The following is a 17,037-nucleotide window of genomic DNA, read 5'->3' as shown; positions in this document are numbered from 1 at the left end:
CGTCGCATAAATACCGTCGAAAGAACGGCCGGAGGAATAGTTTGTTCCGAGTTCGGAGATCGGCTCGGCGAATTCAGTGGGTTTTGTAAGAAAAGGAGGTTGCTTTTCCAGAACGAGGCATTTGGAGGGCCGCGATCCCGCGAAACCTTTTATTGTTCGAAGTATTGCAGAAAAAACAAAACCCTCAGAGGCCGGAGTGATAATATAGCAATTGCGCAAAAAGCCCTCGGGCTGATAACATTCTTCCCCGCTGAGCGGGAACCGAGCTTAAGCTCAGGACAGCTAACCTACTCGAAAGCAACGGCTGAAGCCAAGGCCAGCTTTGTTTGCATTGTTTGCTCTTCCGCTTCGATGTTTGCATCGTTTGTTCTAAAACGCGACAGTTTCATCTCGAGACTTGTATCGGGTCGGTTCATTGCCGATCGACTCCAGAAGCTGCAAACCCTACTCTTCCCAGAATTTTGCTTCTGTTCGGCCCATGCCTGGCTTTGGCCATGCACCGCGGGCTACGAAACGGTGCGCCGGCTCTGTCCAAAGCCGTCGCCTTTCCCGCACGACGATCTAGGGTGACCGCGGCTGGATACTCGGTGCGATGGCTACAGATCAAGGCTGCAACTCCAGGACATTCAGCAGCTGCCAATGGCGTTGATCTGCCGACGTCGACGCCGCCCAGCAGCGTCTCGTCAGCTGGTAAGCGTTCCGATTTCCAATTGCACGACTGCGCCTCGCCTCAGGTCTGACATCATGACATTGTGGGCAGACGCCAGGTTCGACGTGATTGGCGCTCCATACTCGATGCTCTCGGTCTCGTTGTCGGCGTCGCAGAACTTGTACACTCGAAGAGGGACGCTAGTGGGATTGAGCGGGAAGGCAGATAATGTATGTGCGTGAATTCAGTCATTAGCGAGTAGCGCTCACACCTGCGGGCAGGTGATTTCGACACTCAGCATTCTCGAGCCATTCCGGCGGGCTCTCTTCGGAATCCCGTTTCTCTATCAGAAGGTGTGTGTGGCCCCTGTGAAAGATAGATATCTGCGCTGACTGTGGTCAGATATCTTCCCCCACGCCGGTAAAGGCATTAGTATCTGTCCCGTCCCCCGTAACGTCGTTCAGCGTTGTGCACCTCAACGGAACGGTGGACTGGATGGTTGCCCAGCGGCGGGCACTGCTTGCATGGACAGGCCAATCGTTGTCTATCCGACCCCGGATCAACACCAACTTGGTGCGTCGCTCGAGGCACATGACGAGCTTGGCTGACCAGACTTGTAGAGTGTGGTTCATTGGGGCAGCTCCGAGGTTACCGGGCGAGGCCTTGTTGCGCTGGTTGGACAAGGTCAAATCTATTCTGTAGACCTGAAAGAGGGAGAACAGTATATTGTTCACCCAGGGTAAGTAACGTTGCAAGGTGTCTCATATTGTTCATCTAACCCAGTCAGAAACATCATCGCGTACACAATCACGTCCAATCCACCCACTCCATACCGTTTCAAGTCCACATCACTGCGCTTCCAAGTCCCCGGCATGCGAATACCGGAATTCCTGCAAAAGTCCCGGTTTATCCGCGACATGGCGGGGTCCGACACGTGGAAGGCGTCGATGAGGATTCTACACCGCGTGCGGACATGGGCCCGGCGCACGATCTGGGGTGACCGAGTACGTCCATCCTCACTGGCCAAAGACATGGCAGTAGACTAAGAAAATCCACGCAGCTATTCCTGCAATTCACCGGCCCGGCCACAATTCTGATCCAATCCCGCGCGGCCCGCGTCCGGGACATTATGAGCGACCGCGAAGTCAATGAGATCGCGGACACGCCGCCGGGTACGACCTTGGACGTCATCAATCGCCTCGAGGCTGGGCGGCAAAAGAGCGACTACGAGCGGGCGGCCGAGGACGCGGTGTCCGAGGCGCCCGAGGTACCGTCGCGAACCGTGTCGGAGCTGACGAACGAGCTCAAGGGAGTCAGTCAGAGCGTTGCGACGATCCGCGACGGCAAGGTTGAGTTTGAGCGGACGGGTCAGAAAGGAGAGAAACGATGAACTAGTCTGTCGTTATTTTTGTTTCTGTACAATAGAGTAGTATGTACTGTATCACACTTGAAAAGAATCAGACATGTGCTCCGATTATGTACTGTTGTAGAACATCCAGGTCATTCTTCCATACACACACATACACATCATCGACATTACGCTCATGGCAAAACATCAAGCATCAAACACGAAATCAAAAGAGAAAAAAAAAAAAAAAGAAATCATTCCAACTCCACCCTCTCAATCTGCTGACCCACCCTCTCAACTTCCTCCGCCGATACTTGCTTCGTCCTGGGCGACGCCGACGTCGCCCTCGGCTTCGGCTTGATCCGTTGCAACACCCCCATGCACACCGAGCATCTCACCCTCGCGGGATCAATACTATTCGACTGCCGACCATACGTCTGCCCGCAATCGACACACGCCCAGACATACTTCCAATCAATCTGATACCGGTGGGTCGTGGTGACATGCACATCAAACGGGGCATAGACGGGATGGTCGCGCACGAACCCATCACACCGCCGACCCCAGGCCTTGAAGCTCTCTCCATGCGGCGGGGACGTCACGCGCGAGACCATGAAGTTGGCCAGATGGCAGAACTCGTGCGCCAGGGTATTGTAGAGGCGTTCTTCGCTGTCGATGATTTTCTCGGCGAGTTCGATGGATGCGTGGTGGAGGTCGGTGGTTGCGCCGGTGTTGGCGCTGCGGCGACGCTCGTGTCGGTATCGTGCCCGCCCCGCGGTGGTGCGTAGTGTCTTGCTCCAGGTGATTTTCACCCCGCCCGCGCTGGCCGCCATCCGGTGCACTGCGCCGTCTGTGACGCCGTCGTCCAGGGCGCGGAGGAACTCATGCGCGAGGTCCGTCTTGCGGTTGTCGAATTCGCGTTTGCGTTCGCGGGCTTCGCGTTTCCGGGCGGCTTCGGCCTTTTTCAGCGCGGTTTTGCTGGGCGGTTTCACAGGGCTGGTTGTCGCCGCCGCCGCCGGCGCCGGGGTGCTGATGCGAAAGGAATTGGGCGCGGCTTCGTCATCGCTGCTGCTGCTGTCGTCGGAAAAGGGATTCTGGTTGAGTTGCAGCAGTCGCCGCTGTACATTGCGGCCCGGTGTTCTCTGTTTAGGCGGCGACCAGCGCTCGTTCCAGGCGTCTGTGACAGATTGGCTCCAGAATTCGTCGTCTTCTTCCTTGTGCGGTGATGGGGGGATTCGGCCGACGCGGCGAGGGCTGAGGGGGGGTGTATTCACCTGCCGCTCTGGTGTGGCTCTGGGATTGGGCGTCAGTGTATTATTCGAAGAAGAAAAAGTCCGGCATTCTCGCCATACCTTCTGGAGGGCTTACTGAGTCGGTCACTCCGCGGAGTTGACGCCACACTTTGAGAATCCTGCTGCGCGTCAGGCACTAGAGATGCACGCGGCCGTCGCCCTCGAAACAGCCTTCGTCTCTTCGTCGTCGTTGTCGGCGGCGGCGGCGGCGACGGCGCCTTGAAATCCTCGTCATCATCGTCATCGGGCAACGGATCCGACCATTCATGGTAGCTAGGCTCCTCGTTGTCGCTCACGATGAACCCATCTAGAGAATCAGTTTCGTCGTCGTCCTCTTCATATTCATCCTCGCTTCGTTCGTTTCGCAGCGCAGTGCGAGAAGGGCACTGTCTCTTCCGAGTCGGAAGGGGAGAGGGCATCCATCCGTCATCTTCTTCCTGGCCATCTGTGCTGTCATCTTGAAGATCCCTTTCCCTGTCAACTTCATTCTCTTCCTCTTCTTCCTCTTCCTCCTCCGCCTCATCATCTATAAACTGATGATTCTCCTTATCCGACACATCCTCCTCCTCCTCCTCCTCCTCCTCTTGATCTTCAATCCTCGCAGGCCGATTTCGTCCCGCCATCACGGAATTCACATGTAGATGCGCAAGTTTCTTCGGCAGAGACGGTTTCCTCTGCTGGTTTCCTCCTCCGAGGGAGAGCCGTCCCATGGCTTTGTTCAGCTGATTATCATCCTCGTTATCGCCGTCTTCGAAGATTTTAAACTCGGTGGTTTTCTTCTCCTTCTTCTTCACTGATCTTGGGTTTATGATTGGAAGAGGAGGGGGCTTTTGAGGACTCTTCTTTGTCGTCGGTGAGGGTCTTGAAGTGATGGAGGTGTTGTTGTTGATGAGGTTTAGGCGCGCCATGGTTGAGGGGTGTGGAATGTGCTGTCACTCATGCATGTGTGCATGTATGTATGGATTCCTGATTGTGAGATTGATTGAGCAATGTGTCGTCTTTCTTTTACTACTCGTACTTACTTGGAGAATGCAGTGCTTCATGTCATGGTGATTGTTTTGGTGTTGCCATGACAACTGTTCTCTTTTTAAGCTTTAGCCCTAACCAAGGTTCACCATAGCGTCGATGAATCAATGGCTAGAGTAACGAATCCATACTGAATTCCACTCTCATCTCCAAAATATGTGTATGTAACAAGTTCTCGAAACATAAACAACTGAACATCAAGTCGATTAACGTGATTTAACTATAATCGAGAAGGCATATGCCTCGAGGTAGTTTTTCAAGCAGGAAAGTCAATGCTATTATTCTTTCCAAACCAAATCACTGATCACTTTGGCAGAATAACAATCCGTACTAAGACCCCAATCAACCAGTATCCCTAGTGAGACTCAATGACATTCTCAGCGAGGACAGATCGATCTAGAGGTATGAATCAAACCAAACTCGCATCATGGGTTGCGATAAGAGATCGACGGATGTCCAATTACTGCCAGTACTATTGTACCAAACATCCAAAACGAAACACCAAAGAACGCTAGTGCAACATGTACAACAGTGTAGCTTGGAACAAGAAAAACAAACCCCAACAGGTGCCTCCTTCCAATGTACATGAAAAAAAAAAAATGAAAAGATGTTTACAGAACAATCATGCCAACACCCGTGACGGCAGCAACAGCAAGGTAAGCACCAACCTGCCACAGACCAACACGCACACTGGCGGGCATCACCAGGTGCGACGCAGCGCCCTCCGACTCGTCGGCATCGTCAGACGAGCTGGAGGAGGAGGACACGGTGCCAGTGCCCTCGGGGCCGGCCTGCTCGAGCAGGGACGCGCAGGTGCCAGAGGGCTCCTCCGCATCCTGCAGCTCCGCAGCGCCGTCAAAGTCGCAGGCCGTGTCGCCATTGCCCTCCTCAACCTGCTGCTGGTAGTAGACATTGATGGCGAACGACAGCTTGTCCTTGGGCGAGCACATGCTGTAGGCGCCGTATTCGCCCTCCCGGGCATTGCCCGAGATGCCGTCGCAAACGCCATAGCCGCACACCGTGCCGAAGAGCTGAGCAATCTCCTTGTCCGACAGGTTGTCCTTGGCCTTGCAGCTCAGCGACGACACCATGCACTTGCACAGGTCCTCGTTGGGGCTCGGCGGCAGCTTCGGGTTCGACTGCCAGCCCGAGTGCACAGACGGGCACGACGACAGGGCGGTGTTGGTGGGAGTGTAGTCGTCCATCTTGACACCCGTGGGGTTCACCGACGCAATCTGCTTGGAGAGGTAGGTGAAGTCGGGCAGCTTCGAGACCTCGTCACCCTTGACCGTCACCAGACCGTAGTCGTTGGCCTCCTGGAAGTACATGTACACAATACCACCAGACCACACCTTGGTCATCTCCGGGCCGTACAGAGCCTTGACCTCGGTGAACTTGCGCGGCTGCACTTCGTTGCATCCGTACTCGGCAAAGAAGACGGGCACCGAGTAATCCCTGTACTCCTCAGTGCGATCCTTGAAGCCCGACTTCTCGTAGGTGGAGTCGCCACACCACGAATAGACATTGTAGCCCCAGAAATCGATCGAGTCATCGCGCTCGCCGCAGTTGAAGTAGGCGGCCATGTCCTGGCGAATTTCCTCATCGTCGTTGGTGGCATAGCCGACGTACAGCTCGCGGTCCAGATTCTTGGACTTGATGTACGCCTTGGTGTCGCGCACGGCAGCCTTGACATAGGCGCTGGCATTCGTGTTGCTGTAGTTGTTGGAGACTTCGTTGCCAGCGAAGAATCCAATCACGTTGTTGTACTTGCTGAGAGCATCCACGACGCTCGTGTAGCGCTTGTACAGCGCGATGTCCCAAGAAGGATCGTCGCGGTTGATCGACTCGCCGGGCGAGGACAGGTCGGAGACGACGTAGATGCCCGCATCCTGGAGTGCTTCCATGCACTCATCGTGGTCCGCCTCCGGGTTGATAGCGTAGGTGCGGATGGTGTTGGTGCGCAAGGCGACCAAATAGGGAATATCACGCTTGCAAGTCTCTGGGTCGGCCAGAGGATCCACGTATTTCACGCCCGACGGGTCGCTACCACTGCTCCCCCCGCCGGTGTACTCCTCTGTTGGATGTTAGTCATACTCCACGCGAGGTCGGATCGAGCGACATACGTTGATAGGCAATGCCACGCATAAAGCTAGGGAAGAAAATCAGCAAGCGTCTCGATGGGGGATCCATACGAAGTTCTTACAATTCGGTGCCATTGGACTTGTAGAAGAATTTGGAGCCCTGGGCACCGTTAGCTCCGGTTCAGTGGTCTTGCAGCCTGGATGGTTCTACCTTGATAACAATGGGATCAACATCGGCGAGAACCGTGCTCGCCGATAGGGCGGCACCGAGAAGAACGGTGGAATACTTCATGGTCAAACGATCTCAAGGGAGCGACGGAAGAAGACAAAAAAAATCGAGGAGGATTCAGGGGTGGCCGATTACCGGTGGGATGATTGAGCCACCACGGACGCAGAAAAAAAAATAAAAGATCCAAACGAGGGACAAGAAAGAAAGAAAGGAGGCAAGTTCTTTGAACGAGAGAGCAGGAACCGCTAATGCAGGCAATGAAGGGTCTTTTTATTTATTCTGATCCCGACGAACAATGGAGACCGGGGGGGGAGGACGAGGGAGAAGGGTCAGGGCGAGGAGGGTGGGTTACGTAAGCTTGGCTCTCCGTGGCAGTGCAGTGTACTGATTGGCTGACCTGCTGAGTTTTGGGGGTCCAGTTCCAGATGGGTCGAAGCGCCGGGGGTTTGATCAGTGCAATACAGTATAGAAATAACTAAGCTAGATAGACTTGGTGATTGAAGCCTTTTTCCAACGGTTAAAGTGAAGGCTCTGAGAGGTTTAAAGTTGGCTTTGGATACATATGGGAAACAACCGGGAAGATGGAGTTGCATCGGATTCCGGAATCCAGATCAGTTGACTGGGAGAGGTTTGTTTGACCAGTTGATCCTCGTCTACGGAGTAGTAGATGATCTTTAAGATAGGAGGGTAAATAACTAGGTTAATTGCAGAAATAAAAGGCTCTGATCAAACAAGACGGAAGGCGGATAGCTTTTCTGCCGGGACTTGGGGTCAACTGGCTTCGATTAATCTCCAGAGAACCAAGATCAAAAAAAGTACCTGTTATGACTTGTGACAGAGAACCGGCATATTGTCACGGATCTTCCTGATACAGTACGAGTACATGCCATCCCAGTCTAGAAGCGACAATGTCATGCTCCATTCCGGATTCCAGTGCCTCATCCCCGTTCCACATAGCATCCCTTCATGCCGGACATTCAGTGCAGTGTACGGAGTACTCTGTAGGAACTAACAACTTAACATAATCCATGAATTCAGTTGTCTCTTCATGTACCTCCTGGTACCGGTACTTTGAATCCAAAATACCAAAATCAGTCAACTGTCCAAATGGATAGAGAAAGAATCAACAAGAATTGACCAGTCCTTTTTCAACATATGTGAGACAAAAATAGACACAGTTTTCCTGCAGAGGAAATCAGGGAATTCCACCCAGAACCCACTCGCCCAATTGGCCAGCGATTAAATCTCCTGGTTGGCTGGTGCCACGCTCACCATGGAACTTGCCACTGGTGGAGTTGTTCTCCTCAGGGGTCATCCCATTTGGGATAACGATTCGCCAGAATGAGCCACATTGGACCCACTGTAACAGAAACAGTGTCTGGGTTGGCCCAAAACGGTCCTTTGGGCTGCCCGGCCAGACCCTGGTCCCAGGTCGGCGATCTGCCAATGAGGGCTTTCCATCATCTTCTGCGCAGTGCGTGGCAGGAACTGTCCTCCCTCTCCATACCATTCTTCTCCGCCGCCAGTCGCACTACTGCCACGCACCGGACCCTCTTATGCACACGCCAATTGGGTTCCTGAGGCTACCAGAAGCACGCAGAAATCCTGCCAACAATCCCATCCGCTCCTGTTTTCCCCCCCCCCCCCTTTGGTGCTTGTTTTTGCCCTTCGACGCTCCTTTCTGCTTCCCATCTCTCTACTTTTTTTCTTCCCATTTTCATCCTTCTCCCTTGACATTCGTTTCTCGCAGTCAGAGGCAGGCCCATTGGGGTGGGTTGTTCTGAGGTGTGCACCCTCTCCCTTCGCCTGCTTTGACGCCAAACTCTCTCCATTCGTTTTTTTGTCGATCACCCCCATCAGCGCGGATCACCAACTCGACCGGGTCGTGGAGGTTTGTCCATCGTCGTGGTAGCGGTCGACTCCATCAACCGCGAGAATCAGAGTCACCTGGTTGTGGCTCTCATCGCACTGTCTGCGGGCTTCGGACCGAAAGGGACGGTTCTATGGACCTTCGTTAATCCGTAATACTCTTTACTCCTTTAATTGTCGGACTCGTTCTGTGGGAGCAGCCTCGTTTCCATCGCAAATTGCTCGGCTCCGTGCTCTGCGAGTGACCGGTGAGTCGCCGGCAGAAGATCAGGCCCTGATTCGCGACCGGGATCGCCGACCAAGGATCCCTCCCGCCCTCCAGCCTTGGATCCATCGCCTCTGGCACCGTCGGCACCATGTCCGGCTACAACCAAGGCCAGGGCCATTACGATGATGGCTACAATGGCCATCATGGCGGAAACAACCACCACAACAACAATAACAGCGATTACTACTACGATGATCACAACGGTCAGGGATACTATGATCAAAACAATTATGGCCATCATGGCAACAATGACTACTATGACCAAGGGTGAGTTGGTGACGGCAAAATGCTGGCAAAATACAGTGTCGCTGATCGTCCTGTAGTGGCTACTACGATCAGGATGGCTACTATGACCAGGGTGGACACGGTGGCTACCACGACAACTACTACGACGACCAGTACTACGACCAGGGTCATGGGGGTCATTCCGGATATGGACACGGCGGCCGCCGCCGTCATGGCGGCTCCGAGGAGGACTCGGAGACCTTCAGTGACTTCACCATGAGGTCCGAAACCGCTCGTGCCGCCGACATGGACTATTATGGCCGGGGTGACGAGCGCTACAACAGCTATCATGAGGGCGGTGGTTACGGCTACCGCCCCCCTTCCTCGCAGGTCTCGTACGGCGGGAATCGCTCGTCCGGCGCCTCGACGCCAGTCTACGGCATGGACTACAGTGCCCTGCCCGCCGGTCAGCGTTCCCGGGAGCCGTACCCGGCTTGGACCTCGGAGGCCGGCGTTCCGCTGTCGAAGGAAGAAATCGAGGACATTTTCCTCGATCTGGTGAATAAGTTCGGCTTCCAGCGCGACAGCATGCGAAACATGTACGATCACCTGATGACCCAGCTGGACTCGCGCGCGTCCCGGATGACGCCCAACCAGGCGCTGCTTTCCCTGCATGCCGACTACATTGGCGGCGACAATGCCAACTACCGTCGCTGGTATTTTGCCGCCCACCTCGACCTGGATGACGCTGTCGGCTTTGCCAACATGAACATCGGCAAGTCCCGAGGTCGCAAGCGCAAGGCCAAGAAGGCCGCCAAGCAGGCCGCGGAGAATCCCGAAAACGAGCAGGCCACGCTGGAAGCCCTGGAGGGCGATAACAGCCTCGAAGCCGCCGAGTATCGCTGGAAGACGCGCATGAACCGCATGTCCCAGCACGATCGCTGCCGCCAGTTGGCCCTGTATCTGTTGCTCTGGGGCGAGGCCAACCAGGTTCGATTCATGCCCGAGTGTCTCTGCTTCATCTTCAAGTGCGCCGATGATTATCTCAATTCCCCCGCCGCGCAAAACCGCCATGAGCCCGTCGAGGAGGGTACCTATCTGAAGAACGTCATCACCCCTCTCTATCAGTATCTGCGAGACCAGGGTTACGAGATTCTCGACGGCAAGTACGTCCGCCGCGAGCGCGACCACCATGAGATCATCGGCTACGACGATGTCAATCAGCTTTTCTGGTATCCCGAGGGTATCGAGCGCATCGTGCTCAACGACAAGACCCGCCTGGTCGACATCCCGCCCGCCGAGCGCTGGGAGAAGTTCCCCGAGATCAACTGGAAGAAGGCCTTCTTCAAGACCTACAAGGAGACGCGGTCGTGGTTCCACATGGTCACCAACTTCAACCGTATCTGGGTCATTCATCTCGGCACGTTCTGGTTCTTCTGCGCCTACAACTCGCCGACGCTGTATACGCCCAACTACGAGCAGCAACTCAACAACCAGCCACCCGGGTCGCGCAAATGGTCCGCCGTCGCTCTGGGCGGTGCCCTGTGCTCCTTGATCCAGATCTGGGCCACCCTGGCCGAATGGTTGTACGTGCCTCGCAAGTGGGCCGGCGCACAGCATCTGACGAAGCGCCTGCTGTTCCTGCTCCTGGTGTTTGCGCTCAACGCCGGCCCCAGTGTGTACATCTTCGGCATCTCCGACGGCACGGGCACCATCCCTTTGGCTCTCGGAATCGTGCAGTTCTTCATTGCCCTGGCCAGCTTCTTCTGGTTCGCGTTCATGCCGCTCGGTGGGCTGTTCGGAAGCTATCTGAAGACCAAGTCCCGGCGCTATGTCGCCAGCCAAACCTTCACGGCCAGCTATCCTCGCCTGATCGGGAACAGTATGTGGATGTCGTATGGGCTCTGGGTTTGCGTCTTCGCCGCGAAGCTCGTTGAATCCTACTTCTTCTTGATCCTCTCGTTCAAGGATCCCATTCGCATCCTCTCCACCATGACGATTCGCCGATGCGCCGGCGACAAGTTCATCCCCCCGGTCCTCTGCAAGGCCCAGCCGCAGATTCTTCTTGGTCTCATGTTCTTCACAGATCTGTGCCTGTACTTCCTGGACAGCTACCTGTGGTACATCATCATGAACACCATCTTCTCCGTGGCGCGTTCCTTCTACCTTGGCGTGTCCATCTGGAGTCCGTGGCGCAACATCTTCTCCCGTCTGCCGAAGCGCATCTACTCCAAGGTGCTGGCCACGACGGACATGGAGATCAAGTACAAGCCCAAGGTCCTCATCTCGCAGGTCTGGAACGCCATCGTCATCTCCATGTACCGGGAGCACCTGCTGGCCATCGACCACGTCCAGAAGCTGCTGTACCACCAGGTCCCGTCGGAGCAGGAGGGCAAGCGCACATTGCGCGCGCCAACGTTCTTCGTTTCCCAGGAGGATCACTCCTTCAAGACGGAGTTCTTCCCCGCCCAGAGCGAGGCGGAGCGCCGCATCTCCTTCTTCGCGCAGTCTCTGTCGACCCCGATCCCGGAGCCGCTGCCCGTGGACAACATGCCCACCTTCACCGTTTTGATCCCGCACTACAGCGAGAAGATCCTTCTCTCCCTGCGCGAGATCATCCGTGAAGACGAGCCGTACTCCCGTGTCACCCTACTGGAGTACCTGAAGCAGCTGCACCCAGTCGAGTGGGACTGCTTCGTCAAGGACACCAAGATCCTGGCCGATGAAACCTCGCAGTTCAACGGCGAGTACGAGAAGTCGGAGAAGGACGCCGCCAAGGCCAAGGTCGACGACTTGCCCTTCTATTGCATCGGTTTCAAGTCCTCGGCGCCCGAGTATACCCTCCGGACTCGTATTTGGGCCTCGCTGCGCTTCCAGACCCTGTACCGCACGATTTCGGGCTTTATGAACTACAGCCGGGCCATCAAGCTTCTGTACCGGGTGGAGAATCCCGAGGTGGTGCAGATGTTCGGCGGCAACTCGGACAAGCTGGAACGCGAGCTGGAGCGCATGGCCCGTCGGAAGTTCCGCATCTGCGTCTCCATGCAGCGGTATGCCAAGTTCAACAAGGAGGAGCGTGAAAACACCGAATTCCTACTCCGCGCGTATCCCGACCTCCAGATCGCGTACTTGGACGAAGAACCCCCCCTCAACGAAGGCGAGGAGCCCCGCCTGTACTCCGCCTTGATTGATGGCCACTGCGAGATCATGGAGAACGGCATGCGGAAGCCCAAGTTCCGTGTCCAGCTCTCGGGCAACCCGATCCTTGGTGACGGCAAGTCGGACAACCAGAACCATGCCATCATCTTCTACCGCGGCGAGTACATCCAGCTGGTCGATGCCAACCAGGACAACTATCTCGAGGAGTGCTTGAAGATCCGCAGCGTCCTGGCGGAGTTTGAGGAGCTGACTACCGACAACGTCTCCCCGTACGCGCCCGGCGTGCCGTCGCAGAACAAGAATCCGGTCGCCATTCTCGGTGCTCGTGAATACATCTTCTCTGAGAATATCGGTATCCTCGGTGACGTCGCTGCTGGCAAGGAGCAGACCTTCGGTACCCTGTTCGCGCGGACTTTGGCCGAGATTGGTGGCAAGCTGCACTACGGTCACCCGGATTTCCTGAACGGCATCTTCATGACCACGCGTGGCGGTGTCTCCAAGGCGCAAAAGGGTCTCCATCTGAACGAAGATATCTATGCCGGTATGAACGCAATTCTCCGCGGCGGTCGCATCAAGCACTGCGAATACTACCAGTGCGGTAAGGGACGTGATTTGGGCTTTGGCTCCATTCTGAACTTCACCACCAAGATCGGGACTGGTATGGGTGAACAGATGCTTTCTCGGGAGTACTACTACCTGGGCACGCAACTTCCGCTCGATCGGTTCCTGTCATTCTACTACGCGCACCCGGGCTTCCACATCAACAACATGCTCATCATGTTGTCGGTGCAGATGTTCATGATCGTCCTGATCAATCTGGGTGCACTGCGACACGAGACCATTGAGTGCCGCTACAACCCGGACGTCCCCATCACAGACCCGTTGCTGCCGACCGGTTGCGCGAATCTGATCCCGATCCGAAACTGGGTGAACCGCTGCATTGCCTCCATCTTCATCGTCTTCTTCATCTCGTTCATTCCCCTGGTCGTGCAGGAGTTGACCGAGCGAGGCTTCTGGCGTGCGGCGACTCGTCTGGCCAAGCAGTTCGGCTCGTTCTCCTTCATGTTCGAGGTGTTTGTGTGCCAGATCTACGCCAATTCCATCCAGCAGGATCTGTCCTTTGGCGGCGCCCGATACATTGGTACCGGTCGAGGCTTTGCCACGGCGCGCATTCCCTTTGGCATTTTGTACTCGCGATTCGCCGGCCCGTCCATCTATCTGGGAGCTCGGTCCCTGATGATGTTGCTGTTTGCCACGGCAACGGTGTGGACTGCGGCTTTGATTTGGTTCTGGGTGTCGCTGCTCGCGCTGTGTATCTCGCCATTCCTGTTCAACCCGCACCAGTTCGCTTGGGACGACTTTTTCATCGACTACCGCGACTATCTGCGATGGCTGTCGCGCGGCAACTCTCGATCGCACGCCTCGTCGTGGATTGCGTTTTGCCGTCTGTCGCGGACTCGCATCACCGGTTACAAGCGCAAGGTCCTCGGTGTGCCGTCGGAGAAGCTTTCCGGCGACGTGCCTCGCGCGCGGTTGGGCAACATCTTCTTCAGCGAGATTCTCGGACCGCTCGTTCTCGTCGCGGTCACGCTGGTGCCTTATCTGTATATCAACGCTCAAACGGGTGTTCGGGGCAACCCCAAGCCGACCGCGTCTCTCCTTCGGGTTGGCATCGTCGCGCTTGCACCGATCGGGATCAACGCTGGTGTCGCGCTGCTCATGTTTGCCATGGCATGCTGCATGGGTCCCGTCTTGAGCATGTGCTGCAAAAAGTTTGGGTCGGTGCTCGCTGCGATTGCACACGGCGTCGCCGTTGTCGCGCTCCTTGCTTTGTTCGAGGTCATGTTCTTCTTTGAGGGATGGAGCTTCCCGCGCTGCCTGTTGGGCATGATTTCCATGGTTGCGATCCAGCGATTTATCTACAAGCTGATCATCTCGCTGGCGCTGACGCGAGAGTTCAAACATGACCAGGCCAACATCGCCTGGTGGACGGGCAAGTGGTACGGCATGGGTTGGCACTCCATCTCACAACCCGGCCGAGAGTTCCTCTGCAAGATCACGGAGCTTGGATACTTCTCCGCCGACTTTGTTCTGGGCCATTTCCTTTTGTTTATCATGCTGCCGGCCTTGTGTATCCCTTATATTGACAAGTTCCACTCGGTGATTCTCTTCTGGCTTCGTCCAAGGTATTTTTTTTTTTTCCTGATTTACATACGATGTCCTGACAACGTTCTAGTCGCCAAATCCGCCCGCCCATCTATTCGCTGAAGCAGTCGAAGCTGCGCAGGCGCCGTGTCATCCGCTACTCGATCCTCTACTTCCTCATGCTCATCGTCTTTGTGGCACTTATTGCGGCGCCGTTGGTTGTCCGACGGCTGAATATCGATCTGCCGGACATTCCGTTCGATCTGATGCAGCCGGTCAACCAAGACAATAACGACACGAGCAGCATCTTGACCGGCAACAACCTGCCTGGTGGAAAGACGGGAGCCAGCAGCCTGGATGACGCCGAGGCCAGCAGCACGTCTAATTCGGAGAGGATGATGTTTGCATTCTAATCTGGCCTTCGTTGATTGTTTTTTCTTGTTTTTTTGCATGCCTTTACATCTGTACAGATAGACGCCTTGAACGGATTGCATGGGTTTTTCGTTCTTTGTCTGGCGAATGATTGGTATCCTTCACTTACATGTTATTGTCGTTGCGTTGTATCCTAGGTCAATTGAATTTGATTGAATGGTCGTCTGAGTCGACTGTCGTATTCCATATTCAATTCTGTAAGTAACTTGGTTAACTACGGAGCACTCCGTAGTTATACTCCGTAATTGCAATACAAAGTTTCAGGGCAAAATTACTGTATCACGTGACTCTCGGACTCCCATCGTTATTCAGGGCTGATGGTGTTTCGTGTCTCCCTATTCCTCGGTCCCCCTTAAATCTAGTCCTGTGGTCTCTGAGACTTGTAATTCGACGCGACAGCCGGCGTCGAGCATCCCGCCACGATGGATCTCCAAGAGGCCCAGCAGATGGCGGTCGCCCTGGTGCACCAGCTGGCGGACATGTTCCATCGCGTGCCCGGGTCGGCGATTCTGCTGCGCTACGTTAAGTCAAGCTACCAGAATGACCCGATCCGGTCGGCCATTGAGCTGTTTCTGTTCCTGTTTGCGGTGCGGTACTTGCTCGCACCCAAGTATTCGACCAAGCCGGGCATTGTCGAACTGTCGGAGGAGGAAATTGACGATCTGGTAGAGGAATGGCAGCCGGAGCCGTTGGTTGGGCCCATGACACCGTTGGAGGAGAGCGAGGTGGAGAAACGGCCGGTGATTGTTGGGTACGATTTTATCAATCTTCACGAGAAGGATCGTGTCTGGAGGCTGACTTGCGGGAAAACAAAACAAAGTCCGACCGGCCCCAAGGTCAAGCTGACGAATGGCCGCACCGTTGCCAATCTGGCATCGTACAACTTCTACAACTTTACCGCAAATGAGATGGTGAAGGAGAAAGCGGTGAAGACGCTGCGCACGTACGGCGTGGGACCTTGCGGCCCGCCGGGCTTCTACGGCACCCAGGACGTGCACATGAAGACGGAGGCGGACGTGGCGGCGTTCTTAGGTACCGCGGCCTGTATCATCTACTCGCAGGCGTTTTCGACGATTTCGAGTGTGATTCCGGCGTTCTCGAAGCGGGGGGATATCATTGTGGCGGACGAGGGCGTCAACTATGCGATTCGAAAGGGCATTCAGATCTCGCGCAGCACTGTCCGATGGTACAAGCATAATGATATGGAGGATTTGGAGCGCGTGCTGGCCAAGGTCTGCCGCGAGCAGGCGCGGAAGCCGCTGACGAGACGGTTCATTATCACGGAGGGCTTGTTTGAGTCGTTTGGCGATATGGTGGATTTGCCGAAGATTGTACGATCTGAAAATCCTCTTTTTTCCTTTCTGGAGGGTACGTTGCTAATATACATTATGGACAGGTCGAGCTCAAACACAAGTATAAATTCCGCATCATCCTCGATGAGACCTGGTCCTTTGGCGTGCTCGGCCGCACCGGCCGCGGCGTCACGGAACACCAAAACGTCGACCCGGCAGAGATTGACATGATCGTTGGCTCTCTGTCCGGTCCTTTGATCGCCGGTGGTGGGTTCTGCGCTGGATCCGAGGAGATTGTGCATCACCAACGCATCTCCGCGTCGGCGTACACCTTCTCTGCGGCACTTCCCGCCTTACTCTCCACCACGGCCAGCGAGTCCCTTGCCCTGCTGCAGTCCAACCCGGACCTCATCGCCCAACTCCGCGCCAACATCAAAGCCATGTGGGCGCAGCTCGACCCCCGCAGCGATTGGGTCTATTGCACCAGCGCGCCCGAGAATCCCATCATGATCCTCGCGCTCAAGCCCGAGGTTGTCTCGGCCAGGAAGCTCAGCTTTGACGATCAGCAATTCTTGCTACAGGATATTGTTGACGAGGTAAAACCCCTCCCTACCCCCCAAATTTTCTTTTTCTTTTAATTTTTAAGTTCAAGGGGTTAACGATCTGTAGGCATTGGCCAATGGCGTCATGATCACCCGCCTCAAATACCTCCCCGATAACGTCTCCCCGAAACAACCCGTCAACCCGGCCCTCAAGGTCTGCGTCACCGTGGGGATGACGCGGAAGGAGATTGAAAAGGCGGGCACGGTGATTCGACATGCAATTACAAAGGTTATGTCGCGGAGGCGGTAAACATAAAAAAGAAATCATGACCACAAGACTTTTTCCAAGTCCCCAAGGACTGTATTATTATTATTACCGAACTATTGTTAGGGATGATCGACGATGGGACGAAACGGAGATTGGGCTGGGGTTTGGTCTTGAATCACATTCTTTGTTTTTTTTTTTTTTTATCGCTTTAA

The 17,037-nt window shown here is 55.2% G+C and overlaps 5 protein-coding genes across 5 annotated transcripts; 3 read left to right on the top strand and 2 right to left on the bottom strand.

Annotated features, from left to right (window-relative positions):
* Positions 1-494: 494 nt before the first annotated feature.
* VTN31DRAFT_1632 (uncharacterized protein) lies at positions 495-2,039 on the top strand (the record flags this gene model as incomplete). Its single annotated transcript, XM_069401711.1, has 7 exons — positions 495-690; positions 761-879; positions 931-1,002; positions 1,052-1,222; positions 1,270-1,388; positions 1,437-1,653; positions 1,710-2,039. 7 exons carry the CDS (start codon positions 495-497, stop codon positions 2,037-2,039), a joined length of 1,224 nt encoding a protein of 407 aa, XP_069264488.1.
* Positions 2,040-2,251: 212 nt separating this feature from the next.
* On the bottom strand, positions 2,252-4,197 carry VTN31DRAFT_1631 (uncharacterized protein; the record flags this gene model as incomplete). Its single annotated transcript, XM_069401710.1, has 2 exons — positions 2,252-3,290; positions 3,350-4,197. 2 exons carry the CDS (start codon positions 4,195-4,197, stop codon positions 2,252-2,254), a joined length of 1,887 nt encoding a protein of 628 aa, XP_069264487.1.
* Positions 4,198-4,926: 729 nt separating this feature from the next.
* On the bottom strand, positions 4,927-6,688 carry VTN31DRAFT_1630 (uncharacterized protein; the record flags this gene model as incomplete). Its single annotated transcript, XM_069401709.1, has 4 exons — positions 4,927-6,389; positions 6,439-6,464; positions 6,519-6,556; positions 6,608-6,688. The coding sequence occupies 4 exons, from the start codon at positions 6,686-6,688 to the stop codon at positions 4,927-4,929; spliced, it is 1,608 nt and encodes a 535-aa protein (XP_069264486.1).
* Positions 6,689-8,850: 2,162 nt separating this feature from the next.
* VTN31DRAFT_1629 (uncharacterized protein) lies at positions 8,851-14,704 on the top strand (the record flags this gene model as incomplete). Its single annotated transcript, XM_069401707.1, has 3 exons — positions 8,851-9,029; positions 9,086-14,332; positions 14,383-14,704. 3 exons carry the CDS (start codon positions 8,851-8,853, stop codon positions 14,702-14,704), a joined length of 5,748 nt encoding a protein of 1,915 aa, XP_069264485.1.
* Positions 14,705-15,145: 441 nt separating this feature from the next.
* Positions 15,146-16,867, top strand: VTN31DRAFT_1628 (uncharacterized protein; the record flags this gene model as incomplete). The annotated part of the gene is made up of 4 exons (XM_069401706.1): positions 15,146-15,474; positions 15,544-16,054; positions 16,120-16,611; positions 16,685-16,867. 4 exons carry the CDS (start codon positions 15,146-15,148, stop codon positions 16,865-16,867), a joined length of 1,515 nt encoding a protein of 504 aa, XP_069264484.1.
* Between the last annotated feature and the right edge of the window lie 170 nt (positions 16,868-17,037).

Source organism: Thermomyces dupontii (assembly GCF_041956625.1).
Source record: "Thermomyces dupontii strain NRRL 2155 unplaced genomic scaffold VTN31scaffold_1, whole genome shotgun sequence".
Taxonomy (NCBI): domain Eukaryota; kingdom Fungi; phylum Ascomycota; class Eurotiomycetes; order Eurotiales; family Trichocomaceae; genus Thermomyces; species Thermomyces dupontii.
Note: the sequence above shows the minus strand (reverse complement) of the source record. Positions and strands in the feature narration are given on the sequence as shown.